Raw genomic sequence first — 21,642 nt, forward strand, 5'->3', positions numbered from 1 at the left:
GTTATCAGCATAGATGCTGGATTGAGCAGTCCTCTGACCTTGGTCATTGTTTACTGATAACCTTGACCTGCATCTATAATGAGTAGCCCTCTAGTCTGTCAAATAAAACAGTGGAAAAATGCTGCTCATTAAAATTGCCTGTGTGGATCAGAGGCACTTCTTTACCTAAGCTCTGTTGGAGGCAAGTCCCCAGTCAGCGCCACATGACTTCAAGCTAGGTTGGTTTACCAGGCCATAATGCCAGGTGGGTTACAAGAATGATTATACAGAGAGATGTAAACAATTTCCTCTAAACATGATTAACATTTTAAAGGTGGTTTTTAAATTTTTGCTAGATGCGTACCTTGTGAGTACATTAGACAAATCAAATTATTCCTGCTGATTAATCTAAATAACTGCAAGTTACATTCTTTGTTGTTTATTTCCAAGTATGTAGATAGATAATGTTTGCTTTGTTATATTAATGTTCTCTGTGTAAATGTTCAATTGAGGGAAATATACAAATTCAACAGAATATTTTTAGATACATGCTCAAAAGTTTGATAAAAGGTTTGGCTACAAATGAAATCTATTGGTTTTTACATTTAAATTTACTAACAGTGTACCACTTTGTGTGTGTTTCTTTTTCTCTTCCAGTGCCACCTTGGGCCTTAATAGCCATAGCCATAGTTGCAGTCCTATTAATCCTTACCTGCTGCTTTTGTCTCTGTAAGAAATGCTTGTTCAAAAAGAAGAACAAGAAGAAGGGAAAGGAAAAGGGAGGGAAGAATGCTATTAACATGAAAGATGTTAAAGATTTAGGGAAGACCATGAAAGACCAGGTAAAGTAGCCATCCTGTTCTTGGACACTGTTTATGTTTAAAGTGTTAAGTCTTCCAGCAATTATCTATTTATGGTATTGCTCAATGGTTGGATAGTGGTGCTGAGTAGTGGAGACCAGCTGTCTGCGCTTTGTATTGGAATTCCAGTTAGTAACCCCCTGGTGCCCACTGGAGGATGCCAACTCTACAGGCAAACGCTACTGGTGGCAGCACTAGTCAATGCTTTCAAAGCAGCCAGTTAACTTCTCTCCAAATGAGAGGAGGAATACTGCAATTGGTCCATATAGAAGAGGGGTTTTTTGAGCAAATGGTGGTCTCAAAAATATAGCTGTGGGGAGAGTCTTACAGCCATATCTATATAGGACTTTGACTAGGACCAGGTGCAATAGTGAGGTAGAGAGAACCCATGTTTGGATGACTGGTACTAATCAAGTTCTTGTGAGGCTAAATGACATGCAAGAGTGGACCTGGGCTACTAAATCTCTTGCTGCACAAAAACAGAAGCTTACCTAGAGAGAGACCAAAAGCAAAGTGCAGCAGAAGAATGGTGGAAGAGACACAAAGGAACAGGGGAAAGGGACAAGAAAAGGAAAGAATAAAAGAAAATTGGACAGGAGGATGAAGGCAGAGTTATATATGTGGGAGGGAGAAGGAGATTAAAGGTGACAGAACACAGTTTTAGCTGAGAGCCAATGAATGGCTTGGGGACAGATCATCATGCTGCTATTTGCGCAACGTTAATTGGAGAACAGCAAAGAAACCCTTGCTTCTGACCTGTTGTGTGTGTGAGAGGTGCTATACTTGGGCACTAACTGGAAGGTTGCAGGACCCTGCATCTAATCCAATGTTCCCTTGGCGCCACAGAATAGATTAGCATTGATCTGGAAGAAGACTGTCTACACGTTTGATCAGAGGAAAATTCCACAGTGTTGGCTCTCTTGTGGGATGGGGTGGTAAAGAGTTCAGATGTATGGTAAATACAGGGGTGGTAAAATACAAACGAAACCATCTTCACTAGTTATCTAGTTAGTGCTAGGGTTGATGAGTGGGGATAAAACCACACTGTTGTGTAGATCATCTGGAAGTATTTCAGCAGCTAAGGACACACAGGAGTACATTTTTCAAATAATGTATATTCAGGAGAATTAAGGAACTGCAGCACAAAACCTTTTCAGCTGGAGTAGATGCTTCAGCTTCACTTCTGCAAATAATTAAGACTTTGCATGGGGAAGATTAGAATCTGAAGGCACTCTTTGTGCATTTGGGATCTAATCCTGCACCACTGAAGTCAGTGGAAGTTCCACAGTTGACTTCAGCGGCAGCAGGATCAGGCCCTTAGCAGCATGCAGTATCCAGCCAGAGAGCTCTTTAATATTTCCTTACTCCTTACATTTGCAGGCCCATTGACTAAATTTAGAGGCACAGTTTGCACATAACTGAAAATGGACTCTTCATTTACACACTATTTGAAAGCAATTAGCTTTATCAAGATATTACAAGCAACAAAGAGTCCTGTGGTACCTTATAGACTAACAGACGTATTGGAGCATAAGCTTTCATGGGTGAATACCCACTTCGTCAGGACTCTTTGTTGCCTTTTACAGATCCAGACTAACACGGCTACCCCTCGGATACAAGATATTACAGGCATTCCCTATACTGAATAAGTAATATTGTGGGGAAAGCTCATTACTTTAAGACTATATGGATCAACATTTTAATGGTGACCACTGTATATAGCTTTCTGTCATCAGAAGTGCCACAAAATATGTTAAATTCCACAGTTAAAGGGCTCAATGAGGTGAAGCTCAGAATATTACTGAGCAGAAAACTTGGATCCTCCCTTGCAAAAGTCTAATGAGGATTTTGTTTTACTTAATATGATAAATGTTAAAAAGAAATTTCTTATACTGTCTTGATTCAGGCACTTTGAGGAGGCATGCTTGGACTCCCTGTGTTTGAGCTATACAATTTGTTCTAGTTTATTAATATTAAAGTAATTGTGAGATATTTCCCTCTGAGACATTGTCTGAAAAAGCAGTCCATTAAATGCTTAGTTAGTCCTGGCCAACTTTAGCAAACTTTTGACCGTAGAAGCGAAAATAATTTGAAAATACCATTTGAACATTTTTGGGATAAAATTCAGTGTGTTTGTTGTGTGCTATCAAATGATACTAACGATAACAAACCTAACATTTCTTTGTAGGACAAGTAACGTATGTTGTTAGTAGATATCTGTATGAGATGTGTTCTGTATCATATAAGACTGTTCTTGTACTTATAGTATATTATTAAGTATATTATTATGTACTTATAGTATATTATTATTATACTTGTTATGACCTGGATAAATGACCAATGACTCTAGCATTGAAATATAAAATTATGCTTAATAGTTAATGAAGAGTTTGACACATAGTCCCTTTTTGGAGGAAAACAAAGGTCAAATTCCAGTTACTAATTCATTGTCATGGAGATAATCAAAACTTTGCAAAAAGCATACAAAAAGCTACAGTTTCAAGTCATATATCTTAATATCGTCACATGATCTTTATATTTATTTTAAAATAAATGTGTCCATATATTTAGAATTTAACCAGTGGTCTGTTGATAAATTTATGCACCACTGAACATATAGGATTGGATCCTCAGATGGTGGAAATTGTCATATCCATTGAGGCCAGTGGAGCTATCACAATTTCCACCAATTGAGGATCTGCCTTGCTTGCCAACATTTTCAGAAATGGGTTGCTAAAGTTAGGCTCTTAGGTCCATATTTTGGCATCTAAATCAGTGGCCTTATTTTCATAAGTCCTAAGTACCTATTAACTCCTATCAGCTTTAATTCCTAATCTGGAAAACCTTGACCATAATTTGCAGTATTTGTTTTTCAGTATAAGCACAATCAGTTAATGATTTATTCTTGAATCAACACCACAGGTTTTAGCATTTCCACATGAAGACAGTGTATTGCTAAATTGAATGTAAGCTATTTCAGAAGGTAATCATTTTAGTGCCGCTGTTACAAATAAAATGGCAAGAGAGTGCCTCCGAGATATCAAGGAGATACATTTTAAAGCAAATAGACAAATCTATATGAAAAAGGTCTACTCTAATCCACCTGGAAATAATTATTGCATTGGCCATGTATGGTGCCAGAAATCTGAAATGTTGCCAAAGCACAAAGGCTTAATCCTGTAGTCATTAGGCCCTACCCTGCAAAGTTCTGATCACCTCCTGGATTCAACACAGTGCCTTCACTTCCCTTTGATTTCAGTGGAAGTTGAGTGCTCAATACCTCTTGGTAGGCAATAGGCAGCTTGCAAGTTCCAGTCCATAGTGCATGCAGAAGTCCCATTAACTTCACTGGGAATTATTCCACTTGATAGAGCTAAAGGATTGGGCCCTCAAAGTAACTTCTTTTTTTCTTCTTCCAATAAATATTCATTAAAATCAATAACATTCCACTGACTCTAGGCCCTGATCCTGCTAGTAGCAGCCCCTGTGCCCACCTAGAGCCCCTCTGAAGCCAATGAGGCTCTGCATGGTCACAGGGGTCCATACTAGTAGATCTAGGGTGACCAGAAGAAACGGGACAGGGGGTGGGGGGTAATAGGCGCCTATATAAGAAAAAGTCCCAATAAATGGGACTGTCTCTTTAAAAACGGGACATCTGGTCACCTTAAGTAGATCTGATTGCAGAGTCAGAACTTTAGCCTTATCACTGGTAACTGTTAGACACGGAATTGTGTAATATCCAGTATTCAGATAGATTTGTCATATTTCAGCATGTTCTTTTTCTTTAACATAATTTTAATATGATATTTTGAATAAATGTTGTTGCTGTGAAGAGGGAGAATAGTTAAAGTACAGATTAGGATCCTGATCTTCAAACCCTTACTCATGAGAGTAATTCTTATTCATGCAAGTAGAGCTATCTGCTCCAGCAGGACCAATCGCATGAGTAAAGGTTGCAGGATCAGGCCTTTCTTGTGTAAAGGAGGTGAATAAAGAATATATTATCTGTGAAAAAGGTCATTTCTCCATGGTTTTTACGAATGTTTGTGCGTGGATATTTTAATTTTTATTTCTTCCTTCTATGTCATCCTTATCTATGTTGTGTCTCATGACTGTTCTGGATTGTCACTTGCGGTAGGTTTATTTTGCTATTTGGACACGCCTAATCTAAAGCTCTGATATATTTAGTCTCCTGACAGCTGTGGCTCCTCAGCTAAGATTTATACATAGCTTTGACACATCAAAAGGCTGAACTAAATTGATTTTTTTTTTTGTGGGATAAAAGGTTGTCATTTTCTCCATACTTAAAATATATTAAGTCAAAATGTACTAGAAAGCTCAAGTTTAAAATTGGTATGTGCAAAAAAGAAATGTACTGCTTTTATTTCTTTTTAATATGCATTTTCACTGTATCAAATCTAGACCAAAACAGAAAAATATTCAAAAACACCAAAACAATTGTCTCTTTCTACTGGTGCTAAAATAATCAGTAACTCATGCTATTACTTTATTCTCGTTATTTTGTAGTCTTAATACAGTGAGTACACTTCAAGGTGTCAGCCAAAGTCTACTCCACACCAGATTGATTTTAGTGGGGTAATTCCAGAATTACACTGGTGTACCTGGATGCAGACGGAGTCCAACATTTTTTAAAGATATCCCTATCACAATTTTCTGTGCTTCAGTTTATCAGTCTCTACCAATCTTCCAGTCTCTACCAATCTCCCATAATTTTCTCCTGCGGTTTTTTTTTTTCATCTGTAGAAAAACATCCAACTCTAGAGACACTGTAATAGCTGCTGATTTAATGGGTCTGAATTTAATGCATTGGTACAGCAAATTTCTTGCTTAAGCTCAGCCTTTGGGAAAGGAATAGACTTATTCACTTCTGTGATGAACAGTGGCACTGAAAAATTATCAAAAATTCAGCCCTGTTTCTTGGAGAATAATTGCCGTGATGGTCTGCACCTTTTATTGGGTCACAAAGCATTTGTGGAGAAGGCGATTTAATATCTCAGCCATTTCTAATTGCATCAGGCTGAAACACTGCTATTTGTGAGAGATTTTTATCTTGGGAGGAGTTTGTGTATTAGCTAAAGCAGGAGATTGGAAATCAGGCTGTATGGATTCCATCCCCAGTCCTGCCATTGACTCACTGTGTGACCGGGGGTAAATCCGGGTCCGGATGTAAGCAATCGGTTTTCTGAGTTCGATTTATCGCGTCTGGTTAAGACGCGATAAATCGATCCCGGATCGATCCCGGAAGTGCCCCGGATCGATCCCGGAAGTGCTCGCCTTCGACGCTGGTACTCCAGCTCGGCGAGCGGAGTACGCAGCATCGACGGGGGAGCCTTCCTGCCGCGTCTGGACCGCGGTAACTTCGGACTAAGGTACTTCGAATTCAGCTACGTTATTAACGTAGCTGAATTTGCGTACCTTAGTCCGAAGTGGGGGGGTTAGTGTAGACCAGCCCTTAAGAACATAAGAATGGCCATACTGTGTCAGACCAATGGTTCATCAAGCCCAGTATCCTGTATTTCGACAGTGGACAGTGCCAGATGCTTCAGAGGGAATGATGGACCTAGCCTAAATGAACTTGTATAATTTTTTAACCCAGTTATATTTTTAGCCTTCACAACATCCATTGGCAATGAATTCCACAGATTGATTGTGCATTGTATGAAGTACTTCCTTATGTATGTTTTAAACCAGCTGCCGATTAATTTCATTAGGTGACCATTAGTTCTTTTGTTATGTGAAGAGGTAAATAACACTTCCCTATTCACTTTCTCCACACCATTCATAATTGTATTAACCTCTGTTGTCTCTTCCCTTAGTCATCTCTTTTCAAAGCTGAACAATCCCCATCTTTTTAATTGCTCTTTGTATGGAAGCCGTTCCATACCCTTGATCATTTTTCTTTCCCTTTTCTATACCTTTTCCAATTCTACTATATATTTTTTAGAAATGGGGCAACCAGAACTGCATGCAGTATTCAAGGTGTGGGCATATCATGAATTTATATAGTGGCATTATGATATTTTCTATCTTGTTATCTATCCCTTTCTGAATGGTTCCTACATTCTGTGGGCTTTTTTGACTGTTGCTGCACATTGAGCAGGTATTTTAAGAGAACTATCCACAGTGACTCCAAGATCTCTTTCTTGAATGGGAACAGCTAATTTAGAACCCACCATTTTGTATATATAGTTAGGATTATGTTTTCCAATGTGCATTACTTTGCACTTATCCACCTGGAATTTCATCTGCCATTTTGTCACCCAGTTTGTGAGATCCCTTTGTAATTCTTTGCAGTCAGCTTTGGACTTAATTATCTTGAGTAATTTAGTATCATCTGCTAACTGTGCCATGTCACTGCTTAACCCCTTTTCCAGATCATTTATGAGTAGGTTGAACAGCACAAGTCCCAGTACAGATCCTTGAGGGACCCCACTATTTACCTCTTTCCATTGTGAAAACTGATCATTTATTCCTATCCTTTGTTTCCTATCTTTTAACCAGTAACTAATTCATGAGAGGATCTTCCCTCTTATCTTATGACTGCTTACTATACTTAAGAATCTTTAGTGTGGGACGTTGTCAACGGCTTTCTGAAAGTCCAAGAATACTATATCAACTGGATCACCCTTGTCCACATGCTTGTTGACATGCTCAAAGAATTCTGATAGAGTGGTGAGAGATGATGTCCCTTTACAAACGCTGTATTGACTCTTTCCCAATATATCTTGTTCATCTATACATCTGATAATTCTGTTCTTTGCTATAATTTCAGCCAATTTTCCTGGTACTGAATTTAACCTTACTGGCCTGTAATCACCAGGATCGCCTCTGGAGCCTTTTTTAAAAAAATGGCAGTATTTAACTACTGTCCAGTCATTTCATACAGAGGCTGATTTAAGCAATAGGTTACATACCACAATTAGTAATGCTGCCATTTTATATTTGAGTTCCTTCAGAACTCTTGGGTGAATACCATCTAATCCTGGAGACTTATTACTGTTTAATTTATTTATTTGTTCCAAAACCTCTTCTACTGACACCTCAATCTGGGACAGTTTCTTAGCTTTGTCACCTAAAATGAATGGCTCAGGTATAGGAATCTTCCTTACATCTTCTGCAGTAAAGACTGATGCAAATAATTCATTTAACAGATTCTCTGCAATAGCCTTGTCTTCCTCAAGAGCTCCTTTAGCAGCTTGATTGTCCATTGGCCCCATTGATTGCTTGGCAGGCTTCTGATGTACTTAAAAAATAACTGCTGTTTAGTTTTTGTGTCTTTTGCTAGTCGCCCTTCAAATTCTTTCTTGGCCTACCTAATTATATTTTTACAGTTTACTTGCCAGAGTTTATGTTCCTTTCTATTTTCCTCAGTAGGATTTGACTTCCAAATTTTAAAGGCTGCCTTTTGCTCTAACCACTTCTTTTACTCTGCTGTTTAGCCATGGTGGCACCTTTTTGGTCTTCTTACTGTTTTTATTATTATTATTATTATGGGTGTACATTTAGTTTGAGCCTTTATTATGGAGTTTTTAAATAGTTGTCTTGCAGCTTTCAGGCATTTCACTCTTCTGACTGTTCCTTTTAATTTCTGTTTAACTAGCTTCCTCGTTTTTGTGTAGTTCCCCTTTTTGAAGTTAAATACTGCTGTGGTGGATTTCTTTGGCATTTTCCCCTTTACAAGGATATTAAATGTAATTACTTAATGATCTCTATTACCGAGATGTTCAGCTATATTCACCTCTTGGAACAGATGGTGTGCTCCACTTAGGACTAAATCAAGAATTGCCTTTCTCCTTGTGGGTTCCAGGACAAGCAGCTCCCAAGGTGTAGTCATTAATGGTATCTAGAAATTTTATCTCTGTATCCCATCCTGAGGTGACATGTGCCCAGTCAATATCAAGATAGTGGAAATCCCCCATTATTATTAAATTTTCTGTCTTTGTAGCCTCTCTAATCTCCCTAAGCATTTCACAATCACTGTCACCATTCTGGTCAGGTGGTTGGTAATATACTCCTACTGCTATATTCTTATTATTCAAACATGGAATTACTATCCATAAAGATTCTATGGTACTGTTTGAGTCACTTAAGATTTTTCCTATATTTGACTCTGTTTTCTTTCACATACAATGTGCTGACCCCTACAGTCACACCTACTCTGTCATTCCTATATATTTTATACCATGGTATTACCATGTCCCATTAATTATCATCTTTTCACCAAGTTTCTGTGATGCCTGTTATATCATGTCCTCCTTTAATACCAGGCATTCAAGTCCACACAACTTAGTATTTAGCCTTCTTGCATTTATATACAAGCACTTATACAATTTATCAATATTTACCTGTCTGTCTTCATGTGATATAATTGAACGGAACTCTCTTTCATTTGACTGGTTCTCTTTGGTTCTTATCTGTATTTTAACTACTTCTATCCTCTCCTCTTTACTAGAATATAATGTATCCCCACTCCTATGGGATATCTCTGTCTGAACCATGTGCTCCACTGCAATTGTTGGCTTTCCCCTAGCCCTTAGTTTAAAAATTCCTCTATGACCTTTTTAATTTTATATGCCAGCAGTCCGGTTCCATATTGGTTTAGGTGGAGTCCATCCTTCCTGTATAGGCTCCTCCTTTCCCAAGTGTTCCCCAATTCCTAATAAACCTCTAATAAATCCCCCCCTCTGACCACTATCATCTCATTCATTCATTGAGACCTTGCTGTTTTGACTGTCTAACTGGCCCTGTGCATGGAATTGGAAGCATGTCAAAAAACGCTACCATGTTTAATTCATGTTTAACAGGTAGGAGATATTTACTCCATTAAACTCTTTAAATTATAAAATAGTAAGATATTTGCTCCGTTAAAATCTTTAAATTATACAATGGTAACATCACTTCACCACCCTTCAATGTGTAACTGATTAGTTAAACTAACTCCGTATTCTTATGGGCTATAAAACTCTTTGTCCGCATAGAAACAAAATATGCCGAAGGAGCGAGCTTTTTAATACTAGATACCTTCAGATATCTAGGAAAAAGAGCAAATTAATGTACATTAACCCACAAAAAAGCAAGCATCAAAATCCCAGTCCCAATGAAGAGTCACAAAACTCCCATTGACTTCTGTAGAGCCAAGATTTCACCCAAGGGCCAATAGTGCCCAGCAAAAAAGTCAACTGTCAAGCAAATCGGTTTCTGAAACAAAGGTTCTCCAGCTGACACTAGCCTTCTCTTCTGTAATCCCTTTTCTGAACTGGACTCCTCTGAGTACAGTTTCTTTATCTGGTAATGATATGCTTCCCTGCTATGGGATAGGCCATTTCCCATTCTGTGGTATATGCTATTTCCCTCTCTATATGTCTTCTGACGAGCACATGACCTCTCTAACTTACTGGTCCACACATTCAAAGTCTTTTACATTTTTACAAGTAAAATAATTCATTTATTAATTTTATAGGAAATTCTTTTACAGTTAGAATGATTTTAATTTTATATTAGAGTATAAATTATAACGTATCTTAGATCTGTTACTTTCTGTAATAAAGCAGTTGCATACTAGTTTCCATTGTAATACCTTGTTTTCACCTGCCCAGTAGACCAACCTCTGAGCTCCTTATTAAAGACCAGATTCTACTCGGCCCTTAATGAGTACACCATAGTCGTTGGGGAGAGTGCGAGGAGCCTTTCCCACTGCATAGTCCTCACAAAGGATAGGCAGAGTTGCAGCCTCTTCATTCTTTGATACAAAGGGTCTACTGCCTTGTTACTCCCTTGGGGTGCTCTGTGCCCCAAAGGGTCAGGGAGAAAGTCAGCCCATGTCTCTATCCTTCCCCCTCACCACAAACTAGCCAATAGGGCTGGCCAGGGAGAGGAATAAGCTTCACACCATAGAGGGGAGTAGTAGCAGTCCCCAGACTTCTGAGTATGTTTAGGGAGAGCTGCCCCCAGCAAGACATTTGCAGTCCATAATAATGTTATTGAACCTACAAAATTATGAACAATACAACAGATGCTATTATTATTAAGAACATAAGAATGGCCATACTGGGTCAGACCAAAGGTCCATCTAGCCCAGTATCCTGTCTTCCAAAAGTGGCCAATGCCAGGTGCCCCAGAGGGAATGAACAGAACAGGTAATCATTAAGTGATCCATTCCCTGATGCTTATTCCCAGCTTCTGGCAAACAGAGGCTAGGGACACCATCCCTGCCCATCCTGGCTAATAGCCATTGATAGACCTATCCTCCATGAATTTATCTAGCTCTTTTTTGCACCCTATTATGGTCTTGGCCTTCACAGCATCCTCTGGCAAAGAGTTCCACAGGTTGACTGTGCATTGTGTGAAGAAATATATATTATATGCAACTAGATGGCGATCTTTATTTATCATTATATTTATGCACACAGATATACATATTATTCGTTATAAACAACTCTTATAACAGGTGGTATTGCCTAAGACTTTAGCAGAGTTTATTGAAACCCCATTCCCTTTTGGATATTATTACAGTTCTCTCTGCCCAGCCTGACCAGTTCAGTGTCTGCTGCTGGGGCAGTCTGTATGAGTCAGATTATATACATCTAATTGAAACATACATAGTAAAATCCTCCCTATGGGCCTGATCCAAAGTCTCTGGAAGTCAGTGGAAAGATTGCCCTTGACTTAAATGGGCTTTTGATCACATTCTATCTGCCTTAGGAGAACAGATGGTACAAAAGTACAGGTGTGGGGGAGAAATTCAGAGATTCCTCAGCTTTAGGGACTTGTCTCAAGTCAAGCTCTGACAGACCAAGGCTAGTAGTGAATTCCAGATTCAAGGGCCATTCATTCTGGCCCTATGTATTCTAGACAATATTAAGAAAAAATCCCCACTCGGGCAGGTGAACCAGGTGTAGCACTGGTGGGAACTTGTTGCAAAATTGTACTACACATGTGGCCTGAGAACACACTGCTTCCTGTTCCCAAATGCTAAGGAATCTCAGCTGCTGCTATGGACTGGGGATGTCTTGGGGAGCCAGAGCCAATACTACATAGGTCTTTAGAGATCAAAGTAAACACTTGAAATTGCACAATAGCAGCAACAATTCAATTCATTGAGGTATGAATTCCATAGCATAATTGGGACTATTTAAATGCTAACATTGTTAAGCAAAGGCATTTTCTCTTTAAAAATAAGCACAGAACCTAGGAATATAAATGCAAAGGCCTTCATTGATGCATTATTAAGACAACACAGTTAAAATCTCAAAAATCAGGAAATCGAAAAATTTATATCGAGATCAGCTTTAAACACAAGCATAGCAAATGCTCTCTCTGGTCATTCCAGTTTGCAGTTCAGAGTATAGTCCAGTCACTATCTCAAGCAATTGTGACAAAGGGGAAGACAACTCATTGCCTGATTTTAACCTTTATAGCAGCCTGGGGCTTCACATATCATAAGGCTGGCTATGCTTATGTTAATTGCACTGTAAAATGCATACAGTCCAAATTGGATGAAGTGACCTATTGTGGTTATAATGATTAATTTAGATTATCATGTTCAATTTCAGCAAACTGATACTGGCTGCAGATAAAGGGGTTGCTTGTGGGGAGCCATATCTCCCACACTTAGTACAGTGTCTTCCAGCTTCCAGTCCATGTTCAGATTGCACCAAAGATAGCAATATGGCTACAAACAATACCCAAATGAGCCACTGATATCTAATGAAACACTTCAAAAGCCTTGTCTAACCTCACAACACTTCTCAAAACCAAAACATTTTGAGTAACTGGCTGTCCATTTAAAACCTGTATAACAAGGAAGAAAGTGATGTCAAAACGCTCCGTGTTGGACACAGCTCATTACGTGCATCGGTATGGCCCACTGCTGATGTAGGACAACAGTCTTGCAGCAGTAGTGCATAAAGTAGATTTCACAGTAACCAAAGCTTGGCTCAGCCACTGGAACCTGAGAAACAAAATGGGTTTTTAATGAATTCATGGAGAGCAAGCAGATGCTGGAAGAATGAGACTTGCCTCTCCTTCTGAGGGACTCTGATAAGCGAATGTAGTTACAATAGCGAGGAGACCAGGCTGTTGTTTTGGTGGATGATGGGAAATCAGCCAGTAACTTTTAAAGGTCCTCCTGTCCCTATGGTATAAAAGATCAGGAGGGTCACAGCTATGCTGTTCTTGAATGTGTGTGGAACTGATATGATATAAGATATGTACTCATATTGTGGGGATTTCAGCAGTTCCTCATTGTTTTCTTTGGATATTCAATCCACCTGTGGAGGTTAGAAAAAACAAGCCTGAATGATTGTGCTTGAGTTTGGCTTGAAATAAGAGAGAGATATGGAGCTTGGCCATCAAATTTGGGCGAAGGAGGGAAATTGGCCTTGCGACAAACTGCATTGTTGGACATAGCACAAAATTTTCTCTTTATAATATGAATATTGTTTTCCTGCCTGCACATTCAACAAGCTTTGCACAATCCTGAGGCCAGGGCAGCATGCAGGCATTTGAAATAACCCTATTTTTCACCCTGTGAACAAAAAGATTGGCTGATGGGATAGCCTTGGGTGGAATTCAGACTGCAGTGAACGTTGCTTGGCAGGTAGACTTACAGACTGTACTCTACATGATTTTGTTTATTTTTACTACCGAGGTGCTTTCACGGTTGATTTTGTTAACTGTTTTTTGAAGCATGAATTCATGGTCCACTTAGTGGGTGGAAACAATCCTGATGAAGATATCCTTCTACAAATGACACTGAAAGAGTTTAGCCTATTTGGAGTCCTAGCGAGGTCACAGTGAAATTAGTGAGGAGCTAGCAAATGCAATCCTGTAAGATGACTGAGACCAGAAGCATAATGGGCTGTAGACTTCTTCATGGATCTTTGCATGGAGATCCCTCATACATGATTCCTCTCCCTTTCTATGTAGTAGGTGAAGGAGGACAACCCTTGCTGCAGTATTTTCCCATTTTGTGATTCACGTGGCTCAGCTCTGTGTTGATAGAGATTCAGGAAGTTGAGGAGGATCAGAGGACCCACTATGCTCAGTCCCTTGCAGACCTTCAGAGTTTCCATGTCAAATTCTGGGAGTGAGTAAATAGAGCCTGGAGCTGTTTTAGTCCTTCGGGGTCCCCTTTGTGGCTGATGCTGAGAAGTTACAGGTTAACCCAATCAATGGGAGCTTGGCCCTGATGGGGGCTATGCTGTGAGGGAGGGAGGAAGGGAAGGACAGGAGAACCAGCAGAAGAACAGCTGTCCCTGCAGGATGGCTCCTGTCTGCACATGAAAAGGGCTTGTAGGGTGAAAATTCAAGAAACACTCTTCGTTGAACCCTACAGAATTCTGACTCCTCCCAAGTTTTTCTAGCACTGAGGGAGTCGAGAAGAGATGAGACTACTGAAAATGAGGAAGAGAAAGGATCTTTGTTCATAGCAATGCACAAGGAAATAGAAGTGTACAAATCCACCCTTAATTGTGCTATGGAAATGAGGAAAGAACAAGCACGTTGTGACTGTCACTCACTTCTGACTTGAATTGTTCTAATGTAGTTTTCCGGAAGGCAGAAGAGCTTTAAAAAGAGTTAACTAAAACATGGCACAGAAAGGGAAATCAGAGTGTCATATGTTAGTTGATGTCTGGACCATTGGCTAGAACTAGTTACAATGGTCATTCAAATATGGATCAAATAATACATTCGTCAACAATCTTTATAATCATCAAAGTACCGTAAAACATACAAGATATATAGTGTGGCTGAGTTATGTTGTAGTTGGAACCTTAACTTTCCTGACTTTTTGTGACATGAGTGTGCAACCTTTCACCTTTATGTTGCACTAACACAGGAGTTTTTTTGCACTGCTCTGCATGTTTACATATATGTATATACACAAAACACACATACATATGATGATATGGTATCATGATTTTATTGTTTTTTGTATATATTACTCAGAAATGGTGAAATCTCATGAGTGAATTACGAAGTCATCCCAAATTAGTGCACATAAAACCTATCTCCACAACCACTCCATGATGTATTCTTTTTATGCTGGATATTTTACAGAAAAACAAATTTTAAAATATTTAATGGCCTTTAAAAATTTATTAGAGAAACTTTTCACATCCCTCTCCCTGTAAACCAGTGCTACCTGAGTACCATGAAATCAACTGTACAGGCTTGAAGAGGAAGAGAAATTATAATTATAAACTTTTTAATAGTACTAAAAAAAACCAAAATAGCTTACAGGCATGCTAGATCACGAAATATTGGACCTAAAAACTAAAACACTATGATCAGCTGGGAAAAAAAAAAGACCAAAAAAACCTGAGGGTCACAGTACATTTCCTTTAAATATCCCCTATCCAAAGAACCTCAACATAAAATAAAAATCCCTAGGTGGTGCTTCAACTACTTTGACACAATCCAGTGCTTCTTCCTCTTTGGAACAGAGTAGATGCATCACACGAGAAACTTCTGTGCCAACTTCTTTTGACCCAGATTCTATTAAAGTACCAGCCTTTGATTTGAAAGTAAATTCCTTCCTTAAAGATAAAAATTATTGTACGTAGCTTGCTATGGTAACAACCAGTCCCTCCTCGTCTCCTGACCTTGGTAAAATCAACACACTTGATCCTATTCTCAAAGTTTGATAAGTCTCCTGTATTTCTGGTCCAAGGTCAGAAAGAACGATCTGGCTCCTTGATAGAGACAGGTCATATGGTACCTTTTCTTTCTCTTCTACCCAACAGTTACCTTCCAAATGCCTTCTATAATGCATGTGGAAGGGATTCTAATAATTCACTGGGGTCTGTGTGCACTTAGCATTGTGCAACAAATCCACCACTGTTATAACTTCCTGTGTTCCCTGTTTTGTTTTATTTGTTTGTTTTAAGATTTGTTTGATAGTGAGATCTCTGTAGCTCTGGCAGCTGTGTAGGATATTTTTTCTTCCCTAGAGAAAACAAATTACTTGCATGTAACTCTTCTTCTCTACAGGCAGTATCCTAGATTATAGAGACCTATTCTCACCGACCACTTCTCAATGAGTCAGTAGATGGCTAACATCACTAAAAATATAGTCAGAGAGGTCTTCTCTCCACTCCCTGAAAGACAAAGGCCACAGTATTTGGCCTCTTTTCCCCCCCAAGAAACGGCAGCAAGGATGCCCTTGCCTTCAAGAGAGGCAGGGACAGCAACAGGGGGATCTCCTCTTCCTCTGCCCCTTCCCCCGCCCCCGATACAGAGGATGGGCAGTGCTCACCCCAGCAGCTAGGGTATATCTGGACGAATATGCTGGACCTGTTTAATTCTCCTGCCACAGAGTCCTCTGCTGGGGTGATGTTAACAAGGCTCCTCAGAGCAGTGCATCATGGTGTTAACACACAGTTTGCCCCTCTCAGAGCTATTATTCCTGGCAGTCTGCAGACTCGGTCACATGTCTCTGTGTCAGTTACACATGGTCGCAGCCTCAAATTCTTCATTACAACTGAGGGGCCAAGAAATTTACTTTTATTTTTTAAAATGAGAATGGAGATTCTGATGTAATCACATGATGACTCCAAAAACTGGGGCCCAAGACATGGGCCTTAATCTGGCCCTGCTCCGATGCTATCCTTTGTTACCAGGCAGATCATTTTTGCAGTGCCATCTTTGCCAGCACTTAAAAGATTGCCATTCAGCCATAGCAAAGGAGCTTCAGTAGAGACCAGCAGCTCAGGGATTAAGAAATGTAAATGTTACTCACATTTTAAATAGGTTTAGCACAGCCAAAATGAAATATTTTTCATTAGAAAAATATTCCACCATCTCTCTCTTTCAGGTTTACTGACTTGACTTCATAGGAGATTTTGATCCATTTTTAACATTTTTTCCCCTGTTAAAATATACAGTAATTTATATTCTGACTAAGAGAGCTCAAATCATTAATCGGCATCCATCATTCACTAATAGAATTGGTATCTATGATATCTGGACCAGATCCTCATCTTGCATAAACTGATGTTACTTCATTGACTTCAGTGAAGAAAGTATGCTGATTTACACAAGCTGAGGATCTAGCCCATTAGCATCAGATTACAAAAGTTTATTATAGTACTTTACAATTCTGAATCTGACCTTTAGTTTACAAGTGATTCTTGGGGCTGGTCCACACTAAGCCCCCAGTTCGAACTAAGATACGCAACTTCAGCTACATGAATAAAGTAGCTGAAGTCGAAGTATCTTAGTTCGAACTTAAAGGTACTTACCGCGGGTCCACCCGCGGCAGGCAGGCTCCCCCGTCGACTCTGCCCACTCCTCTCGCAGAGCAGGATTACCGGCGTCGACGGCGAGCACTTCTGGGATCGATTTATCGCGTCTAGACAAGACGCGATAAATCGATCCCAGAAGATCGATTGCTTGCCGCCGAACCAGCGGGTAAGTATAGACGTACCCTTGACAAATGAATGTTTCTGCTTCAGTATTCCTATTCGAATCACTGTTGCTCAGCCCCTGCTCTCTTTACAACTGACTAAGAAGGTTGATGCTTTTGCAGAGAACTCAAGTTGGCAAAGTTGTAATGCATGAGTTTTTGTGAGAACTGGTGTGATGTCACACAGTCCCCCGATCACAACTCCAGAAAAAAACAAAAAGACTGAGTGAGGTTGCTGAGAGGGACAGTCTTTTAGTAAAGCTGCCTAATATCATTCAGCTCTACTTTCCCATCAATGACTCCCCTCTACACCACTCAGCTTCAGTTCCTGTCTGCCCACTGGCTGATTGGTTCTCACTTCCAAACAATCTGTCTCTGGCCAGCACCCCCCCACACACACATTCCAGAAGTGCATGGAGGCAGGGCACTCCTCTGCCAATGAGGGGGCTGTGGATGGCATAATGGTGGAGCCCCCCTCCAGCTCCCATGACAGAGGGGCGGCTGGTCTAAATTTAAGTGACATTGTGAACCAGCGCATGGGCTTCTGCTCCTAGAGATTTCATGAAGTAAGCATGAATATGTGAGACAGGGTGTCAAGGCATGAATGTGACATGAGTGGTCTGGCTTTTGCAGCCAATATTTCTTTGGCAACCAGTGCCAACTGTAGGTATAGCCTTTGTCACCTTCGTTGTACCTGGATCTCAAGTATATACACCCACCTGACATCTGTGTCTTTACAAATAATGTCGATTCATTCTAACCATCTGATGGCATGACAGGAAAAACAAAAACAAGCAAGTGGTTCTCTCACTGTCCTGTACTCTCTGCATTTTATTAAAAATGAGTAATATGAGCCCTTTTGAAAATAATCAGTGCTTTATATTGAGTGCCACTTTCATGCTGATAAAATTTGCATATATAACACTGTATATCCATACAATCTACTGGTGCAAACATGCCAATTATCCCTAGGTAAAAAGAACAATCTCTGATTTTTAGCAAAATATTTAGCATTTTACCTTCCAGAAATCTTAGTCCAGTCTTTTAAAGGGGTTGAAAGGTACAATCCTATTTTTTCTTCCCACAAGTCCCTCTTCTAAAGTTCAAGTGCTGGCAAATATTCTATATATTCAGTAAAGGGGTTATTAATAACAAAAACAAGGATAGTTGGAACAGGTCCTTACTATTTGACTTTCTGAGCTAAAGCATTTAGGACTTTCAATAATGAGGGGCATTGGGATACAAGGGCCCAATCTTCTTCACATCAAAGTAAAAAACTAAACTTCCGTTCTCTTCAATAGAAGTAAGATCAGTGTATATTGTCTTCACCACAATCACTGGCTTTTGGGAAGTTATAGAAATTTCAGAAGCTTTTCAAGCACTCCCTAAAAGGTACATGCAAGAGTGTAAATCTATGATGAATGCAGTTTTCTCATATCAATTCCAAGTAAGTATTCAGTGTTTAATTCTTTGCCTTTGTGATCTTGATATTATTTTCATGCTTATGAGGAAATATTAATCATTTTATTTTAATATTTGGCTCATTACCCTGAGCCCCATCATTTAGTTCTCCCTCAGGCAAAAGTTTGCAAGATGGGGTACTTTTAATATGTTTTCATAATTGTATGTATTCCTTTGCAACAAGAATACTTCTGCTTTCTGGTACAGCACAAAAGGATGTTTTCAAATTGTATTTTTCTCGTGTGTAGCATCTAAGATAGCTGCTGTGTCTTAAAAAGAAGAATACTGTTTTATATAATAGACAAAATTTATATTTCTCTCTAACTTTACTAAAATCAGTGCATCTGTAAATCAGTTTGGTTCAGCCTAGCTTTGTATAAAGAATGAATAAAAGGACAATGGGACTAGTGTGGTGGCCTTTTCTATGAACATGCATTTGCTAGCAGCATGGTGATACCTTTTGCTTTCATATTCATCCTAAATAACAACCTGTCAAATGTAGGAAGAACTCACCCACAATCCTCGATTTTTACCAGCCGTAATCCTACACAAACACATGGCTCTATTGCAAATAATTCACAGCATGCACAGCTAGATTTGACATTGCTGAGATCTCTTTAAGAGGAATGAATGTGACTTTGCCTACTTAATAGCATGTCTGTCCACATTTGGCCTCTTTAAGAGGCAACTGGATTAGAGCAGACTTTTTAAAATATCAAGTTGACATTTGCTTTCTGTTTTCAGACTTTGTAACAGTTCTTGCTGGCCATGTCCCAAGAAGCTTTCTTCCTACTTCCATTGCTTCCCTGCTGCTTGCTGATTTAAAAAAAGTTTTCTTGCGCAACTTGAATACTATAAATATATGTAAACAGCATATATGGATTTGTGCCATCATGCTTGCTTTAATGGCTTTACAATAGATTTGAGGACAGAGTATCTATTTTAGGTTAGTGTTAAGAAGCTAGTCATATTTATTATAGTTTCTTTTCTTCTTTGCAGGCCCTTAAGGATGATGATGCTGAGACTGGGCTGACTGACGGGGAAGATAAAGAAGAACCCAAAGAAGAGGAAAAATTAGGGAAAATCCAATACTCTTTGGATTATGACTTCCAGAACAATCAGGTGTGGAACAAACAACCAGTGATACATTGCTGTGCAGGTGAAAGGAGACTGCAAAAATACAGGCATGCAGAGAAGATACTTGGCATTCTAGCTTGCATTGAAGAAAATTAGAAAGCAAGCCTGAAGCTTTGTGAAACAATTCCTTCTCCATTTGTGTTTAATACATGTTAAGGGTACACTGCATTTCTAATCAAACTTTATGCCAAAGTTTTTTCTAATGATGATGATGATGATTATTTGTTATTTATTAACTATTTGTATTACAGTATCGCCTACAAGCTCCAACTAAGATTGGGCCCCATTGTGCTAGGCAGCCTATGAACGCATTGTAAGAAACAGTCATTGCCCTAAGGAGTTTATAATCTAAACAGATAAGACAGACAAAGTGTGGGAGGGAAAATGGAGGCCCAGAGAGGCGCAGTGACTCATCCAAAGTCTCACAGCAGGTCAATAGTACAGTGAGGGATAATCTCCTGACCCCCAGTCTAATGGTCTATACATTGGCCCATGCTGTCTCTCTAATTAATTAGAATTCCAGGCTCTCTTATCTAGTTCTGTTGGGTTGAGCAGAAATGTACAGCCTGCTAATCAGTCCTTAGTCTGTCAGTGAAGTCCAAATAAAAGAGCTCTGCCCTTAAGAACTCTGCAGGGAGTTGGGTAGAAAAAAATCTCCTACCTCCACTAATACCACCACCTGAAATTTGGAGGCTGGAAACTGATACAATTGAGGTTTGGCTGCTTCTCCAGACTATGAACAGGAATAGCGGCCATAAAAATTTCAGGGGCGTGGATCTGTTTTGTACGGACCTGCTTCTCATGTCTTCACCACTCCCTGAGCTTGCGCACGTTCCTCCGCTCTGCTTGGCTTCTTGCCAGGCATGGAGTGCAAAGCTTCCTTGTTTGGGATCTGCCTTCTTCAGTCTCCACAATTTGCATGCTCATGCACAAGCACGCACTCACATTGAATAGACTATTTCATTTATTTGGGACAGAAAACTCCAAAGAATGTTTCTTCTCCAAGTTATTGTCTTTGGGTGAACTTTTCATTTGAGAAATCAAATCAAAGGTTTGTTGTCTTTAAGGCTTTTAGCCAGAACAAAAAATTGTTCTCTATTTAGGGAAAGAAATGAATATTGACTGAAATTCCTGTAAATTTCTTCATCTAAACTAACCTCCATATGTAGTTTGCAATCTATTTCCACTAACATAAATTCAGATTCTTTATCTAATGCTCTTCTTGGCATAACATATGTTTGTTTCAGGGGGAGTATAGGCAGAAATTAAGTAAATTCCCTGTATCTACAGGAGGACATTGCATAAGGCTATGTCCTGGCACAATACTCTCCAAATCATTTAAACTAACTTCTAACTGTCACTGCTTCTGCTTTTCAAAGCAAGAGGCAAAAAGAATTCTGAAATCTTTCTAGAGCCTATGGATGAAGGAATTTTTTCCTCAACTCCCCAAGAAAACACTGTAGTAAGAATTCTCTGCCCTATAGTCCTTTACCTGGCCTGTCTTCATCACTTGAAATCCGTAGGAAACTTTAGAATCTTCAAAGGGTAGAAGATCTAAGGGAGAAAAAAGAAAAGAAAAGCTGCAAATCTTTTGTGATAAATAGATCTGAGATCCCATAGGAGATGAAAATAAACTTTCTTTGCGAATTTTATTAAGGAAATGCCACGTTGAGGTTGAGAACTAAATTTTCCAAAAACAAAATAGAATGTGATGAAAACCATTTATTTCTTTTCCCCACACCACATCTTTGATAGTGTGCCGTGTTTAATTAAGGT

The 21,642-nt window shown here is 39.3% G+C and overlaps 1 protein-coding gene across 2 annotated transcripts in view; it reads left to right on the forward strand.

Annotated features, from left to right (window-relative positions):
* The window catches only part of SYT1 (synaptotagmin 1), a 170,376-nt gene that overhangs the window by 38,215 nt on the left and 110,519 nt on the right, over positions 1 to 21,642 (forward strand). Inside the window, exons 2-3 of one of the 2 annotated variants that reach the window (XM_065414316.1) lie at positions 637 to 821; positions 19,729 to 19,851. In XM_065414316.1, coding sequence (XP_065270388.1) covers positions 637 to 821; positions 19,729 to 19,851 — 308 coding nt within the window. The remainder of the gene's footprint in view (positions 1 to 636; positions 822 to 19,728; positions 19,852 to 21,642) is intronic. The other variant, XM_065414324.1, reaches the window with a different exon arrangement.

The sequence above is a fragment of the Emys orbicularis genome, chromosome 1 (assembly GCF_028017835.1).
Source record: "Emys orbicularis isolate rEmyOrb1 chromosome 1, rEmyOrb1.hap1, whole genome shotgun sequence".
Lineage (NCBI taxonomy): Eukaryota > Metazoa > Chordata > Testudines > Emydidae > Emys > Emys orbicularis.